At 43.5% G+C, this 19486-nt stretch overlaps 1 protein-coding gene across 1 annotated transcript; it reads left to right on the top strand.

Annotated features, from left to right (window-relative positions):
- The first annotated feature begins 594 nt into the window (after positions 1–594).
- Positions 595–15314, top strand: LOC142804090 (somatomedin-B and thrombospondin type-1 domain-containing protein-like). Its single transcript, XM_075890660.1, has 4 exons — positions 595–992; positions 8514–8708; positions 12606–12735; positions 14692–15314. The coding sequence occupies exons 1-4, from the start codon at positions 686–688 to the stop codon at positions 14963–14965; spliced, it is 906 nt and encodes a 301-aa protein (XP_075746775.1). The 5' UTR covers positions 595–685; the 3' UTR covers positions 14966–15314.
- The last annotated feature ends 4172 nt before the right edge of the window (positions 15315–19486 follow it).

Here is a 19486-nt window from a genome sequence, read left to right as displayed (position 1 = left end):
TTCCTCAGTCATGGAAGGTTGATGTCCACATCGCCGTGTCTGTTTACAAGGTTTTCACTTGTGGAATCAGTTTCCTATTAAACCTCAGTGAGAAAAAAAGCGTGACCTTCTAACATTCTTTTTTGGCCTTCGATTCTATGAATATGATGCTCCTATTTACGCGAAGTCTGGTGCCACACGCCCTTTGCGCCGATTTCGCGAAACCGCACTGGCCACCCGCTGTCTTAACACCCTCGCTAATGGCCCCATAGGCGTACGGCCAACACCCCTACGGCGAACCACACAAACTGCTTACTGCAACACGCAAGGCACTCTCCTTCGGAGTGGTGAAGACCCCGCTCCCTTTCACCATCGCGTATGCTCTCCTCCGGGGCGACCAGCTGCAGCGAAAGTGATGGGAAGGATGACACTACGGGACTCTACTCGCAAAAAGCAAGCAGCGTGAAGTTAGCCGCCCCTTCCATGCGCGTACAAGTACCCCCTACAGTTAAGCCCCCTCTCCAGGCCGTCCCCGCAAACGGAAAGGCGAGGAGGACAATATGGAAGAGGAGGAGGGTGATCGACGTCTTCGTCCCAACGGCTAGCCCGCGACCACACACCGCCTCCTTGGCCGTGAGGGCACAGACGCCGAGGAAGCCACAAAACACCACACGCCCGACAGAGCAGCAGCAGCAGCGATAGCAGGATGACACGCTCATTCACTTGGTCGGCCCTCGGCTTCTGGCTTCTGCTGCTGCTGCTTTGCGGCCAGGCTGTCCAGGGCGCCCCGGAGCGCAGACACCGCGGCGACGGCTCGTGCCGGGCCGCGGGCATGTGCTGCCCTGGACGGGACGCCTCGTGCGTCGTGCGCAAGATGATGACCCACGCTTCTATCGGCGTCACCAGCGGACCGAACGCCCTGGTCGAGGAGCGCGACGAGCAGTCCTGCTACTGCGACCACGCCTGCATGCAGCTCGGAGACTGCTGCGACGACTTCAAGGAGTCGTGTGGAGGTATAGTCATTTCGTCACTTTTTATTGCACCATGCAAAATGCACGGTTCCTTGGTTTGAAGCGCCAACTTCATTAAAGCTTCATCTGGAAATAAAGTACAGTAAGATCGCATGAACCCAAAGTTTGTCAATCACAACCGCATGAAGAAGCAGAAAATGAATGGTTGTTCATTCGCGTGACCAAAGCGCGTATACCTCATATTACGATCTCGAGGTCAAAACTGTTGCTAGCGGGTATAAAACAACCCGACGGCAGGCTTCCTCATCACTGGACTATCTCGGGGGTAAATAAAACCCTGAAGACATACTTCCCAGAAAAAAAAAGTGAAAAAAAAGAATGCTATCAGTGCCTCTGTTATTCCTCATGCATATTATGCGGTTGTATTCCATAAATATAGCTCTCTTCCCGTAACATACATACTAATCTTAAAACTGACATGCTTACAATTCGTCCACGAGCGAGCCCCTAACGCTGTCCTTGTGTCAGCGTTACTGTTGTATAATATACACTTCAGACCCAGAACTTCACCAAGCCATAAAGCCGATAATCAGTAGTGCGAAAATCAAGACTATAGTGCTATTACCGATCACGCTGTCAGACCGGCTCACCTTTCTTGTCGAACTAACATAAAAAAGTGCGCTGCTCAATAAATGATCAGTTGTTCATGTTATTGGAGCACGTTGCTGCATTTACACTTCAGCGTGGGCCTTCTTCTGCTAAACCTAATTAATGAGAGTAACATATCTCTTTTTTGCCGGAACTGAAGTGCACAAACTACGCTACCGCAGATGCTGTTATACCACTGAAATTAACCGTTTATTAAAATCAAAGGAAAAAGCGTACATTAAAACAACGAGCCGCGACATGGCTAAGAAATAAGCGTGGGGTTTAATTAGCAGATTAAATTATCAGGCATGTGATGTTTCTGAGAAAACATTTTCGCGAAATAAGTGATTTTCCATATCAACTTAAAAAAATTATATTCAAAGCATCAACGTCAGACACGCCGTGGTGGATGCTGTCGATTAGGCTTCAAAGCTTGGATGGGACACCTCAGCTTTTGCACTGCTTTAAAGTGCGGCCGCAGCAACCGGGAATCAAACCTACGCTTTAGTGCTCAACACAGAAACACCACAACTTTTCATAGAATCATTATGGCTTATTAACTTCCTCCAACACTTTGATTCGTCACCCTGTGTCCGCGTGCACGTAAACCCTAGTAATACAAGCGACAAAAAACGTAAAAAAAATCATGACGATGTTTTCAAGCGCGGGTCCTTATACCTCATGAGTGAAGTACCTGCATATCTGGCGCGTGCCTGTTTTTTATGGATGTCAGTCGGAAGTAGCACTCCCCATTTCCTTTTAAGTGTAAGAGTCTTGATGCGCTTAGCCATTTGAATTGAACCGCTGGCTAATCAAGTGAAACGTTGAATCAAGATTTCAATTAGTCAAAAGTATATCAGCTTTCTGTTTTGCTCAAATTATTCAACTGCCATCGCACATTTAGCAACCTACACAATTCAAGCAAATTAGCAATGGGTAAATTTATTCTTTCTTTCTTTATTAGTTTATCAAAAACAATTTTAAAAGTATCCAAGAAGACACGGCAAAAAGCAAACATTGCCTGACTGGGCCGTGCCACCCATACAGTAGCAGCGGAAAAAGTCATTCACAAATGCAAAAGGGTACACGAAAATCAATTACTACACTTCTGATCAATATAACACAGTCATATAGCAGTAAAAAAAGAAGAAAAAATAAGTACAACTTTAACCGAAAAAATTCCACGCACAACTCTCGAGCAGAAAAATAAAGTCGCATTATACTCATCTACACACACAAAAAAATATAAAACGATTCCCTGCATCATATTGCACTGCCTTCTGAACAGCAATGCTTGCCAGGACGCTCTCTGTAGCGAGGTCATTGCATTCAGCAGTTCGGGTAAAATTTGTTAAGTTTAGCTTTGTGCTATCAAACTTCTTGCTGATACGAATGTCACTCTCGTATTACCGCTTCGCTAACGCCTAAAGCATACATAATCAGCTGGCCGACGTACAGGCGTATTCGTACAGCTTATTCCTTCTTAACTCCTTCATCCGAATATCACTTACCATCATGTCACCAGGGTGTCAAGAACATGCTATCACGAGGACACGTCATGTATTTTGTAACACGGAAGTCATGCGTGCGTCCTATATGCAAAAACTTAAAAGGCAGTGAAGCTGACCCTTGTTGTGAGACGGACTGCTCATATCAATGCTATCTCCTACGACCGTTGTGCTTACGCACCATGTATATATACAAGAACTTCGCCCCCAACAATTCTCATGCCATCTTTGCTTGCGTCCTTTAGCCTAAACCTTTGATTATATTTGCTTTCAAACGATGATTTATTTGGTTTATTCGCTGTGCTATCTTAAGTGATAAGTCACATGACATGGTCTAGAGAACATGGAAAGGTGAAAATGATAAACTGCGTCGTAAGTTTGCATTATACGGCAAGAAATTGTTCACTCTGACCGGGGAACGAGAGCTAGACAAAGAAACACAAAACGATCTATTTGTGAAAGCTCCTTAAGGATTCCACACCTGCATTCTTTTTTTTTTTCGCTATAGGCTTGCTTTTGGAGAATAATACTTTCTGTGTGCCCCGACACGATAGTCTATAGTGGTTAAGGTACCCAGCTTCCAACCTGCAGGTCGCGAGATCGAATTCCGGCTGCGGCCCCTGCATGTTCCATGAAGCAAAAATGTTGTAGACCCAAGTGCTCAAATTTGGTTTCACGTTAAAGGACCCCAGATGATTGAAATTTCCGGATTCCTTCACTATGGCGTCTCCCACAATCATATAGTGGTTTGGGGACGTTAGGCCTCACATAACAATCAATCAATGAATCAATCCATCAATCATCAATACTTTGTGTATACATGTGCATTAGATTTGTACTGTGAGACTGGTGCTTGCATGAGCTGAAGTCTCCTAGAATCCGTTGTCGTGTATCTCGTGGTCATATAGTGGTCGTTTTAAGGCTTGCGGCAGTATATGGAAGCGTTCTGATTATAAACCTTGACATGTTCATATGACATTGTACGGATATCCGTGCATCACTAGAACAGAGGAGTATGGACACATGCACCTCATCGTGCAACATAAGTAGATATCGAAAGTGTGTTTGCGCAGGAGTCTACCTAAACTTTTGTCGGTAAGTATATCACGCACTGCATTAAAAAACACACTTGCCAGCAGATGGTGAGAACATTTTCGATGACAACTTAACCCATTTTAAAAGTATGAAAAAGTAAGCTGAAGCCCAGTGTCTTTCTGGCCCACTGGTACGCCACCTTCTGGTCCATACTTGAAATACAGGACAGAATAAAAAGCTAAGTTTAAGCATTATATTTTTATTGAAACTAGCAATATGAGCCGTTGCTACATCATAGAATTGGCATTTTTCCATGTAAAAAATAATATTTAGTACGCGTCAAGATATTTATGCATTGTCAGCTGTTTTTTTTTTCATCATGTAATAAAGGCAAGATTATGCAACAATTTTCCAATGTTGTTGAATTTCCCGTTTCTCTCTAACTCAAGTTTAAATGTTATTAGCGGAACTGGTCATCCAAATGTAGTGAAATTTTAACGCAAAACATTTGATGTTCCCACAGTTTGAATCATGTCAAACTACACGAGAATGTTCAAAATATATCGGAACCATCTGCTGTTATTTGAATGATACCTCACCACACTACAGCCGACTCTTCGTAAGCTTTGTATATATGTGCAGCGGCCTTAAGGATAATCAGCAACCGGGGCTTTTTCGCATTTCCTTTTTTTTAAGATAGACGTCAGGAAATTTTTAATACAGTTCTTGCTTAATATGCTGTGGCAGAATGTGAACAAATGGGCCGACACAAAGAATGAACATTCAGCATAAAACACACCAATGGAAAAGGGTGGTGCTAGGATAATGCTGCTTTTATTAACACGGTAGCGTTAAACGGCTGGTTCTGCATAAATTACGGTGTCGTCGTTGTGTGTCGGCGTCAGTGTAGTTGGTTGTTATTGAAAAATCATCATCTGTGCATTAGCGAAACGTAAAGAAAGATACAAATAAAACAAGCACTTCCGGGTCCGAGTGAGGATCGCATTCGCGTCCGTTACGTGGAAAGCACGTGTTATATCTAACAGCCACGCGACTGCACTTTTTTTTTGTTACCAGTCGCGTAACACGGCTGCTTCAAAGTACGGTGAAAATAACTACCTCTGCTTATAAATGCAGGGAAAATAACGTTCATGCTTTGCGTACACGTGCGTCCTGCTTGCAGGCTTCACAATGTAACCTGCAATGTCATAGCAATATTGCGTGGTAGGAGCGTACATTGCCATCGGGCGTCAGAACATGTGATTATCATAATAACTTCGTGGTTTATAGTTGGCCATTCGTTACAATTGACACTCGCGTTACTGCGCGCATTTTCTTGAGAACCCGTATTGGGTGCATAACAAGTTTGGAAACACTTCACAAGCATAATTGCGCGTGGCTTAAAGCATGCTACCCATTACACAGAACAGAGCCATATACAGAAGCTTCACTGACACAAGCCAGTTTCAGTTTTATCGATTATATTGTAGTAGTACACGATTTACACTTCTCTAATAACATCATAGAATAAGAAGTATTTACTCTGTGGTTGAGGTGCGTACTATGGGGACTAGATACCGCTATCGCGGTTAACTCTTAAGGCTGAAGCTTAAGGGACCACGCTTTTTTTACCAAAACACCACAATGCCAGATTTTTAAAAAACACAAAAATAGAGCATGCGCAACGTCACCAGTTATCCGTTTGCTTGGTGGTATTCTTCTTGGCTAAATGTTCTAACACGCAATAGAGTGTAAACTCTAACAAGTCACTCTAATGAACTATTTATGAGTCTTACATAGCTCAAGAATACAATCACACAACTTCGTATATACCACGGTTGGCCTAAAACTGATCAGCATCTCGTGGACGAGAAATGAAGAGGTGATGGTAGTCTGTGAAAAATTATTCTTGATTTCTGTATTGTCTGTAATATTATTCTTTTCTGTGTTACGCTGCACACGCATATATATATATATATATATATATATATATATATATATATATATATATATATATATATATATATATATATATATATATATATATGGTCTAATAATTTCCCCTATACTTTCTTCGGTATTATTGTCTGTTAGATCTCATTATATTGTGTAAGAACACAGAAAAACGAGCCCTTAAGTATACGCTTCTTTTAGTTATTGAAGTTCGCCAACATGCTTCCTTGTGGCCCATATGAACGTCACAGAATTTGCGTACTTTTTATCCGCAACACTGTATTATTCACCAAACAGAATACAACTTCCCACACACACATGCAGACACGCTGAAAATGTGGCACGTGTTTTCCTTTATTTAGAGGTATGAATCAACTGTTTGTTGACGCAAGTGAAACGTGCTCAAAAACAGGTTGTAGCATCAAACACTTCAATTACTGACCAACTGAACTCTTTGTTCTATTGTTATACGTTAGTTAACCGGTGCTTCAATCAGAGTTTTTGGTTGTCAAAGTGCGTGTGTCAAGAACTACAGCAGCAACATTTTATACAATCTGTTTGATTCAGCTCAAACCCCCTCTGTACCGGTTGGGCCTTTCAACTTACGTTTGCGCTTCGCAGAACACAAATACTACACCGAACATGTGGATACTTGGTAACCAAGGGACGTTGACAATTGAGGCTAAGAACCCCTTTCAATTTCTTCTCCCTGCTGCTTCGTTGGAGGGAACATACCTAATACAAAGAATTTCTGTCTCAAGGGCAATGGGGAGAGACCTCAAAAAAAGAAGTTCTCCTTCACGAAGAGAATGCAAGTGCGAGAGAAAAGCACTCCTGGTGGAACTTGTGTTATGCCCTGAAGCACAAAGGAATCGCCGCAGCGCCGCTTCAACCTAGCTGTCATTAGACGGCGTGGTGTGGCCTGGTGTGAGAGTCGACTCGAGAGCAGAGTTCACTGACTGCCTCTTCAAGGACAGTTGCTACGCACAAGGAGGGCGAGGAAATCCCTCTCCGGCTCTGCAGTTCGTTCACATAACGGGTGTTCTTTGTGGTGAGACCGGCGACCCAGTATAGCCGCGTGCTCGCCTCGGGACACGCACAGAGATAACCGCGTGTCGCGTGTCTGGCATCGCTCCAACTATATTAAGTGTGCTACAAGCGCGGCAAAGAAAGTGCGGAGAAGGTGCGTAGAAACGGACGCCTCCCCTCTTCGGAGTGCCAGAAGGGTTCCGCGGCTAATGACCCCACGGCGGAGGGTCTGTAACCGCAGAATGAGCAGCTGCTTGATGGAAACTGCCGGAGGCACGGTTGCCACTGTGCACGTGCTCCTGAGGGGTTATGGATGCACGATGGAAGTTTTGCAACTTCTTCCGTCACGAAGCGGAGCAGGGTTTTTCGCTTCGTGCGGCTTATTCAGAGGCCATTTCAAACACACACACACACACACACACACACACAAACAAACAAACAAACAAACACACACATATTCACGACCAGTCATTCTTATCGGTATGTGATTCGTTATGAATCTCCATAAGCGTCAAAAAAAAGATGGTATAGTCAAGAAGGGAAAGTTAGACAACAGAAGGAGCGTAAATACTGACGTCAGTTTGTTCCTTTTTTTATACAGTAGCACCTTTTCTTCACGCTCAAACGGAGCTACGCTGAAGCGATAGCATTCTATCATGCACCAACTCACCCAGTCAGCAGTACTTGTCGACTCTATAACCTCCATATATAAGCATGAAGGCGTCCATTTTCGTTGCAAGGTCGTTTTGCCCATCTGAGCTGAAATCATGACAAAAGAGTGATTTTAATGACAGCTGCTTCGCTCGGGTTTATAATTATCGCTGAAACTCGACCACGTACAGCTCACTCCTGCTACACCTGCTACATAGTTGCCGTAAATGTTAATTTATAAGAAAACTTGTGCTATACACTCTTTGGCTTCGAAACGTCTTTCTGTGTATAAGGATTTTTTTTTACTTTGCTTTAATTTTCGTTATAAAGGACTCTAGTATGAGTAGACAACTGAAATGTGCTATTCAATAACTATCCAGGCGTTGTGATAAGTGAATGTTAGCTTTAAATGCCAGCAGAAACAGAACCGGAACGAACAACCCTAGCTTTTAGTAACTCAATAGAAGCATTGATATGAATAGTCTAGAGGAAATATGCCAGCTTATGAGCTGCTGTAGGTGAGGTAAGTTAGCATCGCTGTGATGCGTTCTCAAATTCAACAATTTTTTATCGTCAACCTTGTGGCTATCCTGAAATAACTCTTTATCGGATGTGTGGTACGTGCATATACAAGCTACAAAGGATGAATAATAAATGTGATTCAAATCTTCTGCGTCAGCCAGTGCGACCTCAGCTAATGGCTCATCAATAAACTGTGATTCTATTCATTTGCTAATAGTGTCGGACTGCCACATGTCTGAATGGGGCCCGTGGTCTGAGTGTGACACCGACTGCGGACCTGGGGGCATGGGTCGTGAGCGCACCATCCTGGAGCAGCCACGGAACGGGGGTCTGTCTTGCGGTGAGCTGCGCCAAAGGCGTGGTTGCTATGGACACCGGTGCAACAGCAAGCCTCAGGACAAGATCCACAGAGGTATGTTACCTACAGTCTTCCCATGGAAGCGTTAAGGACAACACAGTAGCAGTGCCTTCGCATATTGAACTCATGCAATCTCTTTTGCGTTCATGTACATCTACTGGTGTATCCGTAACTTGCGCTTGTCGATAACTACTTTGCTCTATCTTGACCGTCAGCTGCTTGCAGAGCTCGCAATCCTAAAATGATGATTTACACAGTCTCCATACAAAAAGCTATGGGAGGTATGAGAGTGCGTTCAGCACTTTTAAGTGGGTAGCACTTTAGGAGCAAGGCTAGTCGTACATTTATAGGTCTCGCATATCGTGGTAACGCTCACAATAGAGCACTCATACAGGACTAAAAGATGACTGGCAATTCTGAAAACTAGAATGAAATAAACAGGCAAGGTCTAAAATAATACAGTTAACCACGCTAATCAAGAAGCAATCGTTATAATTAACTAAAAACGTTGGTTGATACCTTCGTCATAGAAATTGGTGTCATATGAAACGTGTTCTTCCAGCAGTAGCTGCATGTTTTCAGTATGAGAGAGCCCGCGTTTGACAGTTATACAATTGTTTATTGTGGTTGTATCCCCGTTGATGTTTGGCGGTACATTTATATCCCAACGTGTAACGCCTATGACTAAGGGCTAGACAAACCATTGTGGTCATACATTATTGTGGTAGCTATACGACGAGAGCGCAATTGGAGAAAGCGGTGTGAAAGCAGAAGAGTGTCACTGATAGGACGTTGAACTAGGGCTGAGGTCGCCCACTAGCGGCATGTTAGAATAATTGAACACCGTAGCCCGACTAGAGGGAACGGAACGGGCTTTGTGTATTTCCCATTGGCCGACTGAGATTTTTCGCGGGTCGAGAGTGAGTTGGGAAAGCGTAATTACGGCCACACGAAGCACATGACAGACGCGCGTCACAAAGCTATGGATGGATGGCATGAGTGAGGCTGACGCTGTGGATGAGGTTGCCACATCGCAGTGGTCGCCACATGACAGTGGTCTGTGTCGACATAATTGCACTTTTTCATTCGAAATTATCTGAATGGGACGGAAACAAAGAATTGACCTCTTTCAAGAAACTTATCGTGGATTTCATGGACATGATGCACACTTCACTTTAGCAAGAGCACTGTGAGATGACAATGGTAGATATAAAGGCGCGTTTTTGAAGTCTGACAATGGCATGGTGAATGGGAGTACTTCCATGCATCAAAAAAAAAAGTGATCGTGGCACTGTGAACAGCGCAGCCGCCAACTCTTGTATCGAATTGAAAGGTCGTAGGTTCGGCTCCCATTAATGGAAACGGTCGTATTCTAAGCGTGTGTATTTTCGACGTCTTTTCCGTGACTGAAATACGTCATTAAAGTCTTGCTGAACCCAGGCGAAAAACACTTTTATGTTAAAATTGATGAAAATTCTTCGGACGTTTCCGGCCGACTCTTGCGCCGCGCGTGGTGAGGTGCCATCGCGTAGAAGAGCTCACGCACGATCGCACGTCACGCCTGCGCTTCGATGGTGCTTGAGCAACTTGACGCACCTCTCTGCAAAAGACACGTATCTCAACTGCCGCAACAAGCACGAAGTCAATAAAGCGCATAAAAAGTAGTGCGCATGTTGCACACGAAGTTTGTTATCCTCTCTAACAAAGTAATACTCCTGACGGGGAAAACGTACATGCTTATGTCAAACACGGGCGTTATTGACGCTTTAGTAAATGGAGCAGTGAGAACTTTAGGAACAGAAATAGCTGCCTTATTACTCTACGCCCTTCCTAGGGTTTCACAGTAATTAGCGGCGTTTGGCTTCAGGGTTTCTTTCGAACGAGAGAAGGAATCCTTCATAAGCCGCTCACCTCTTCTATTGTTTTTCACCCATGTTACATCTCCCCTGTACTCGCTCTCTTTATGTTTCTCCTACAAAAGCCGCTCTTAAATTCAGTGTATTTATTTTATATTGTCTTACTTTGAGTGCGTATACTGCTATTCGAGGCTCAGTACTAGACACAAAGCTTTGCGGCTCTCAAGCTGTTCCCAATAGGGGCATTATGGATACTACGTATGGCACAAATAATTGCGTATATATATTCGATCGTTAAGCAATATTTACCAGCGGTTCGGGAGTGTGTAGAGTGTTTTTTCGAGCCCGTAGGCCGCAGTCTACTCCTAAGTGTCAAAGGCCGAAGCCAGTGAGTCGTTTCTTGCATACGTCACGGCGTATATTTCATTTACAGACTGCTCTCAGCGGGTGCGCCTCTTCCGGGCTTATTCACGCAGGGCGAGAAAGGGAGGAAGAGAGGATGCGTGTTTTTCGCCCCTCCGCGTGCGTCATGGTGCAAGACCTCGCGACGCGATATCCGTCAACCCTCGGCGCATCCCCCGCGCTCAATCAAATATACGCGGAAGGCGGCGAGGGTAAACATACGACGTTTACTGCTGCCACGTGCGGCGTAGCTTGGCGACGCAGATGCGGTCCTGCGAGGACGGCGTGCAAGTGCTCAGGAGTGCGTCCCTTGGAAGCGAGTGTATTGACATTGGCGCCTGCTTCGCGTCTCGAGACGAGTAAGGTTACGACGGCGTCTGGCGTGCAGCGTTGGGGGTCACACGAATAGTTCACGCACGGGAGATGTCTACAGAGATCAATGCCCCGAACCTCACCCTGCTTCGGGGCTAAAATCGTTCGCTGACGAGCAATTCTGACGGACAAGCAGGACTCATATTCACATTGTGGACTAGCCGCTAGTATCGGTTGTAATGTAAACACATCTAAGAACTCCACCACACAATGACGCCCAGCGGCGCCGACAAAAATACTAATATTTTCGCTAAAAAATACTTCGGCTCTTACATTACGGCTTTGCTCATTTTTAGCAAAGCTGGCCATGAAAGCTGTAACTGGCTTTAATCTTCAGTCAACTTCTTCCGCAGGGTGAGAATTCCGTGCCAATGTTCAAACGTGGCCAACGTAACTTTGCACAGCCCCTTCGAAACTATTGTTACATCACTAGGCTGTCGACCTTCGTGCCCTTCTTTAGGGTGTCTTCATAGTCCCTGTTCACACACGTTGACGGTTGCGGATAATAGCTGGTTGTGCAAGGAACCCGGTGTTTAGAAAATTTAGTGATGACTTGAAGATACAAGCTCCCTAAGCTCTATTACTAATCAACAAAAAAACAATAACTCGGTTGAACACGAAAACGAAGCACACCTTTTTTTTTTAATAGCCAGCTTATCAAAGGAGGTGCACTGTGAGTGCAAGAATGCTCTATACGTTCTACAAATGGCCAAGCATTGAGATTTAATGGCGCAGAGCCTAACAACAGCACAGTAATACAGGGGCCATAATTCCCGACATTTCTGTCACAACTGCATTTTTGTATTGGTCATTTGGTTTCGCTTTAGGTTCCGCAGAACAATCGGCTGAAATATTCTCTTACGAAAAATTTTAGCCTAAGAAAGTTTCGTAAATGTGGACCCAAGTGTTATTCTTACGCCTTACGCTCTGTGTCAAGAGAGTTAAGATATTTCTTAGGCAAAGCATGTGGATATTTTGGCAGTTCTATGACTGACTGCTTGTGTGGAATCTTTTTTTTTCATTAATGTAAGCAGTTATTATAAGAAAGATGCCTTGATACGTTTAGGTAAAAAAGTTGTGGTAAAATATCACATGGAAAGAACATTTCGCATTTCACGCAATCTGTAAATTAATGAGAAACAGGGAGAGATGAAAATTCTCCTTTTTCACAAACGTGCTTGCATACGCTTACAAAAGAAATAATACTGGACTTTGTTGCTTGCTTAGGCTGCTTCCTCGCAGTTTCGGGTATCTCTGAATCGGGATTTTATTGAAGAAGCGGCTACGACGCCAGTTCACTGTTGCTTTTCCTTTCTTTCAGAAACGGCACTGCTGCTGCCCGTGACGTTCTCTCCGGTGCGTTCCATGAATGATTCGTACGACATCCGGCAGAACCTCAAGTACTTGCCCAAAAGCGAGCTTAGCAAGGAGAACAACACCACCGCGAAACCGTAAGTCGGCGCCGATTTTCTCTTTTCAGTTCCCTGGTACAACAGTGTTTGCCAAGCTTCATACGTATTAGTCCAGTGAACCTTATTCGTTCATGCTACGAAGCGTGCTATGAAGACCATTTTGAAAAACAACCTTGAATACGAACCGCACTAATAAATTCAGGGTCGCAACTTTCCCTGGTCTAGTGGAGGAAAGCCTAGTTGGACTAATAGTTGTGAGGAATCAGGCCACTGAGCTCATTTTCGAGAAGCGACAGCAGTGCAACAACCCACACACCGAAAAGTAGAAGCAGCCGAAGTGTGCCCCGTGTCCCTACGGCATTCGAACGCAACTTGCGCGCCCCTCCCCGTCTAGGCCGTGTATGTACTTAGCAGGCCATCGATTCAGGACCGGCGTGCAGCACGCATTTCACTTAAATTCCTCATCCTACCTCACGTCCTTACATTTGATGACATTCGTCCTTGCACCTCTCATATGATGAATCCGAGCGGTGCAAGTACGAAGTGAACTAAGTATATACTTGAAGTATATATACTTTATTCGTAAGAGCTGGGGAAAGCCGGTCGTGACCTCGATGAGAGTGGCCCCACGTCCAAGGCTCCACTGTCTATGCCGACTTTCATAAGTGACTCAGAAGCGCAAGCTGTAGCTCCGGGTCGACGCCACATCACGGGCTTGCTGGGTCGCGTCATGGCTGGGTGGATTTTCACCCTCGATCAGCTAGCTAAGGGAGGAGACGTCATTGCAATATTAAAGACGCTTTTTCTGAGTTACATAGCGTATAGTCTACCTTTCCACGTGCTAAAAAAAATCTGAAAGCAAAATTCAGTCTAAAATGAGGATTGTCTACAAGGTAGTCCCAGGGCGACTGGAAAGCACAGAAATCCAAAAGCTATTAGAACTCAGACTATATATCACCTACCCAGAACTAATGGCAGAGAAGTACTGACCGCGCAGAGAAACTGTCTAAGTCAGATGAAAGTCGGGAGAAAGATACTCACTAGGATGAGTATCCACCGTACCCCCACAACCTTAACGAGGTTCTTGTAAAGATCCACGAACCCATCCGCAGCAAAGTATTCGTCTTTTCCTTGCTAAAGAACATGGATGTAAATACGAGCAAACAGCCCATAGAGTAGGACGACCTTGCCGTTACCTTCAACAATGAATATTACCACGAAGCAGTATATATTTTATAATGACTCAACATCAGTAAATTGTTCGCAAGAACTTCATTAGGTTCTATTATCATGTTTGTACATTGCTGGCGCGACAATGCATCAAATTGCAGCACTTAAAGTGAAGGTGCCTGTTGCGTAAAGGGTACTATAACTTTATATATTTAGCTCTACATGCTGAACATTTTTTTAAACATCTATTTCTCTCGAGAATACAGTCTTTTTTTCTTTATACCTGTAACTTGTCTGATGTATTATATGTGCATCCTTTGTGGTTCGTTCAAATGCACTGGTTTTATCGCCACACAAATTTTGATGGGGTCGCTCAGAGTACACACATCGCTTTTGAATTTCTGTAGTCCGGACAACGTAAACTCAAAATAAGCCATGGCCATCTTTTTTTTATTTTGTCCACTATAGTGTAGAGCCAACATCACTCCACGTGGTCTTTTTTTTATTGCATAAGCTGGCCCTATGGCAATAATATGTAAACAAAATTCTTCAGCTGTGCTTCCTTCATGAAGTCGAGGAGGAACCGGTGGTGCAGACCATAAATTCCTTGTTGCAAGTCAGGCGGCCTGACACGTGGTCCTCGTGTTCGAATCGGCTGGGCGTACGAACACGCACATCTTCAGAGATGTAAATCATCGACCACATGCATGACCAAAAATCTATTCCTAATTTTAGAGGAACAAGAATAAAAGTCTCAATTGGCTGCATACATTCCCACTTTCATAGTCAACCACTCACACATTCGTCACACTCTCATCCACACAGGTACGTGGTGCTCTTCGAAGTGACCAAGTCACGCAAGGCCTGTGAGGCTCTGGAGTCGTTCAACCTGCTACGCGAGGGACAACGGTTGTGCATCTCTTGCGAGGTAACGGCCATGCGCAAGCACTTGGGCCATCGATGCACGGGACACGGGCTGGAGGATCGCACGTCCCGATTCGCCGCCCTCGGTAACCTGCACTGCCACGGCCGCTGGCAGCGCCTCGAGCGCACTGACCGATGCCCACATGGTCGGCAGCCAGACTTCATCTTCGTCTAGTCAGTTTCTCTCGCGTCATATTTTTCAAAGAATGTGGTCAAATTAATACACGGACCCTCGGCCAGTCTTTGAGCAACCCATGTGTCACAGGTTTGCGCATATCCTTGCCATAGTCCTCGTGACCACCATTTAGCAAATTTATCCCGCTTGTCAGTGGGATGCACAACAAGAAACCATGTCAGAATTCAAGACAGGAAAAAATGTTTTATCACCAGTATTACCTAGCATTCACGACAAAATTGTCAGATATCACGACGAATGTCCTTCTTTCTAGAAAGACCATAGGGGAACTGCGTAGGGTACGAGAAAGTTGGCCTTGTCACAAAAACACAAGGGAGACGTAACCGCATCGCAGCATCAATGCCACATAGGTTTACGACTGAACTTCGGGCGGAACAATATAAGCGTTGATATGCCTGTCTTGCATTCTTTTTTATTTACTGAATTGTGTGAAACATAACATGGTTTGACAATATAGTTCATAGAAGAGGCACAACTTGCCATGAAGTTCTACATTAGAGATCACTGTATGAAAGGCAGTTTTATTACACTCGCATTCATTTTGCTTCGTCTGCTCAGTTGTCCTAAAAAAATTCCAGTTCACTTAAACGTTTTGTAAAGTTGAGCTGCATTATTTGTTTCTTTCAGAGGGATCTAAACCTTTGAAGGTTTAGAACTTATAAAACCTGGCATTTAAATAGATGCTTGCAAGGTATGATGTATTTGTAAAGAAAACCTGTGGGCAGGACTCAAAGTTGTGGTGTGGAGCATGATGCTAACTTTTCACGCAGCTGTTACACCAATTACTTACAGTCGAACCTAGCTTCAATGACACCTGCAGTTCCGTTATGCTCTAAGCCCATTGCCTATCGCCAATGTATTCATTGAGTCTCGACTGTTCTGTGACTATGCGCTAAATATTATAAACAGGCAGTGTCCAGATGAAACCCCAAGGTGCAAATGAATTCTGCTGTCTTGACACAGAATTATGCTCTACTGAAAATAACTTGTGTGAAAATAAGCAACAACGGCATATTTGCATAGAGGTATTTGCTTATGTGCAGCCTTCTGCGGGAGAGATTGTAATAGGTTTTAAAGATTCCAGTGGCTCGGTTCACGAAAATAAAATTAAAAACGCAGTCACTCCAAGATACACTGCCGACAAACACCTCGATCATTGACTGTATGTAAAGCACGCAAGTACATATAGCTTGCTTCATATCGACGACTTGAAAATATTTGTTCTCACACCCCAATGCTCATATTGCAGCACTTTACAAAACGTACCATTTTGGACCATGCTTTCCAGACCCTGTGTGCGCCACCAACATTTATTTGGAAAATGTTTGGCGACCTGGTTAATTCTTCTCTAGATCGCAATAAAGCATGAATCATTTGTTTTAATTCATTTAATGTGTCGCGTTTCGTATACAATTAGAAAGATTCCATGACGGAGAAAGCAATCCATTTATTTCGTTCACTACATAACACGGTTTACATCCTATTTTACAAAGAAGAACGTTCTTCCCACTTTCATGAAGCGTGCTCAACATCTTATACAACCATAGTTAAAAAGCACTGTAGCGAAATGTAATTCCCCCGCTTTTCTTGCTTAGGCGCAGTAATTCGTCGTCTTAATGTGTAACGTTCTCACTATTGCTTCTGTATTTCAAAATGCACCTTCACTCATTGGAAACACAGTTAATTAATTCCTTGCTTCAAAAAGCCTGTAGGGGTTAGGTATGCAAAGACAATTAAAGACGCCTCAGAATAAAGACAAGACTGCTTCTTGCAGAATCAGTCTATGTACCTCTCCCTACAACCTTTGCGAAACAAATGAAAACACAGATAACTGAACACAAGAAAATTTGCATCACAACGTGAAGTCACCATTTCAGTAATCTGTTCGACTCAGTACCACAACTTCACATGTCCAGCAATTTCGCTTTTATTGTACACTCTAGAACTTGAGACCTCAAATAAAGTGAACCTATTCAAATCAATGAAGACATGATCTACATAAGTTGAATAATTTTGACAAAAAAAGATGTTTCATAAAGCAGCCTTAAGTAAATGCACTGTCATCGACGTATCTCAGAGATACATTGTATTGTAGAACGCTTCAAACAAACACAAGCATACCGCTGTTGGTCGCGAAGTTATTTCTTTCATTTTAAATGCAATTGATATCAGATCTCAGCTTTACGGTTGCTTGGATGCCCTCAACATCACTGCTAATTGAACTATTGGTGGTCTTTTATTTTTGTATGCCAAGTACTGATATATCACTCGGAATTCAGCTTGCAGTACCTTTTCTACACTTGTTGGTGTTAGAAGTGTCCTTAGATTAGCCAATGTCAATAAACATTTTTTATTTCTGAATGACTACTGCTTATTTGTTGGCATTGCTAATCGAATCAACACTTTCATGTACCCACAAAACTGCTCAAAAGCAAGCTTGTTTTCAAATCCTCTGAGCTGCTAAAGTGAATGTCGAATCAATTTATATATGTGTTCCCAGATACTTGTTCAATACTTTAAATGATACTTATTCCCAGAGTTTACGCCCCAGAAACGAAGCACAAGCTAACAGTCACCACTACAGAAGAACAGAATATACGCATTTATCGGCAGCATGCAGCCGTACGAAGGATGATGAGTATAATGCATGTATTTAGACACAGTATTTGGATCAACATCAACACCAGCAGCCATATGGCTAACATAAAGATTGCAGATGCCGAAGTGTGTACCGGTGAGTTTAAACCTGAGAGTGCAAGCGAGCACCACTCACAGCCATAACGGTGTGTGGAACAATCTTTTTTATCTGTTGCCGTCATGCAACACGTGACCTTATTATGAGCTGGCAGCTTACCACTGTTCTCTTGCATACTACCTAAAGACATCAAGACTGCCAGGACGAGACCGTCCTATCAATTAACGGAAAAAGGGAACTTGAAGGGCTTGCTTCTTTGTCGACACAACCTTCATTAAAACCATTGAATAACGAAGCCATGGAAGGTATAGAGGACGTTGTATATATTGCTCCAACTGTAATGCAGTCACTAAGACCAATAATTTGATGCTCCTCACACATCCATTTTTATTGTTGTATATTTGGAAGTATGTATTTTACAGAAAACATCAAGTTTCGTTAACTTTTTCTAAAAATCCTATTTTAATTTATTAGTTATCTGTGTGAATGCGGGGATTTTCTACACATTTCTGCTTAATGAAAGTATTGTAAGAAGTAATTATGCGTCAAATGTGACGTACTAAGCTTATCAGTCACGCCATGAATAATGTGCTGCAGATCGGTTACAGGTTAACATAGCGACAAAGAAGCTGTTAAAAGGAACAACTGCACTCATGTAGCATAGTGCGCGAGCTTTGTTTTGTGATCAGCCGTTTAGAAAAAAAAAGCATCGTAATTTTCGTTCCCGGGTCTTATTTTACCGAGTGCAAAATCTGTCGAAGGCATCTGGTCGACGTGTCAATGGGTTGGCTCCACGAGTGCACATAAAAATTTTAGGTGGAAAACACTTTACGAAGTGGAAAACTTTGTACACACAGCATCATTCAACAGCATGGGAGCCAACCTGGTTGTTTTGCATCGAAAGCTTTTTTGAGATCACAACAGCAGATTTTGTGGTGTAGTTATTCGCGGCCACTGGTATCTGTGACCGCTATCTGGGGAACAAAACAATACCCAGAATCGGATGACATATTGGCTCAGGCCTGCTACTCATTGAGTACCCTACCGCGGAAGCACGCTGGTTTTCTTATTTATTTTCAGTCCTTCACCTGTCACACAACACAATGTTAATAAAAAGGCCATTCACCTGCAAAATACATTTTATTGGCGGGACTCTATTGCACGAGAGTTGTGCGCAGTAGAACCGGCGGCACCTGTGAAATCGACAGACGAGGCGAGGAGAAAGACACGAACTCAAAGTGCCTTTTGAATATGTCTTTCTCCTCCGCTGATAGCTGGCGTCGTTTCCCTGCGAGTTTGAACCAGATTGCCCGAATGTACATTTTGACTTTGGCCGTGTTTTTAAAATTCCTTCAGCGCCTTCAGAGATTCGACCCTGGCCGGTCATTTAGGTATAAGCTCTTTCAGCTTCATCACTTCCAGAGACCACTGCCTACACCGACCAAAGCAAAAAAAAATGGCTGATTATATGTACTTTGAGAATCTATGTTATGCGAAGCTTGTGCATAGAAGGTAACTTAGTTGTAGTTTTTTATTTAGCGAAACGTTAACAAGTGGCGCAAAATATACGTACAAATACATGCAGAGACATACGTTAGAGGGCTGCACATGTTTTATACAACGTTTACAGTTGTGCAATGATGCCCACTGCAACATTGATTTGGATAGGCAGTCGGCAGCGCCTACAAATACATGCAGCCACACACCTTTGTGTGTGTTTTGAACAGATTGTCAGCGAATAAATTGTGTTGACTGCACTTTACTGGTTACATTTCACCCCGAATCACCCCATGAAGCCCGTGCAA

This window comes from Rhipicephalus microplus, chromosome 3 (assembly GCF_043290135.1).
Source record: "Rhipicephalus microplus isolate Deutch F79 chromosome 3, USDA_Rmic, whole genome shotgun sequence".
Classification (NCBI taxonomy): domain Eukaryota; kingdom Metazoa; phylum Arthropoda; class Arachnida; order Ixodida; family Ixodidae; genus Rhipicephalus; species Rhipicephalus microplus.
The sequence above is the reverse complement of the archived record's forward strand: the minus strand, read 5'-3'. Positions and strand labels throughout refer to the sequence as shown.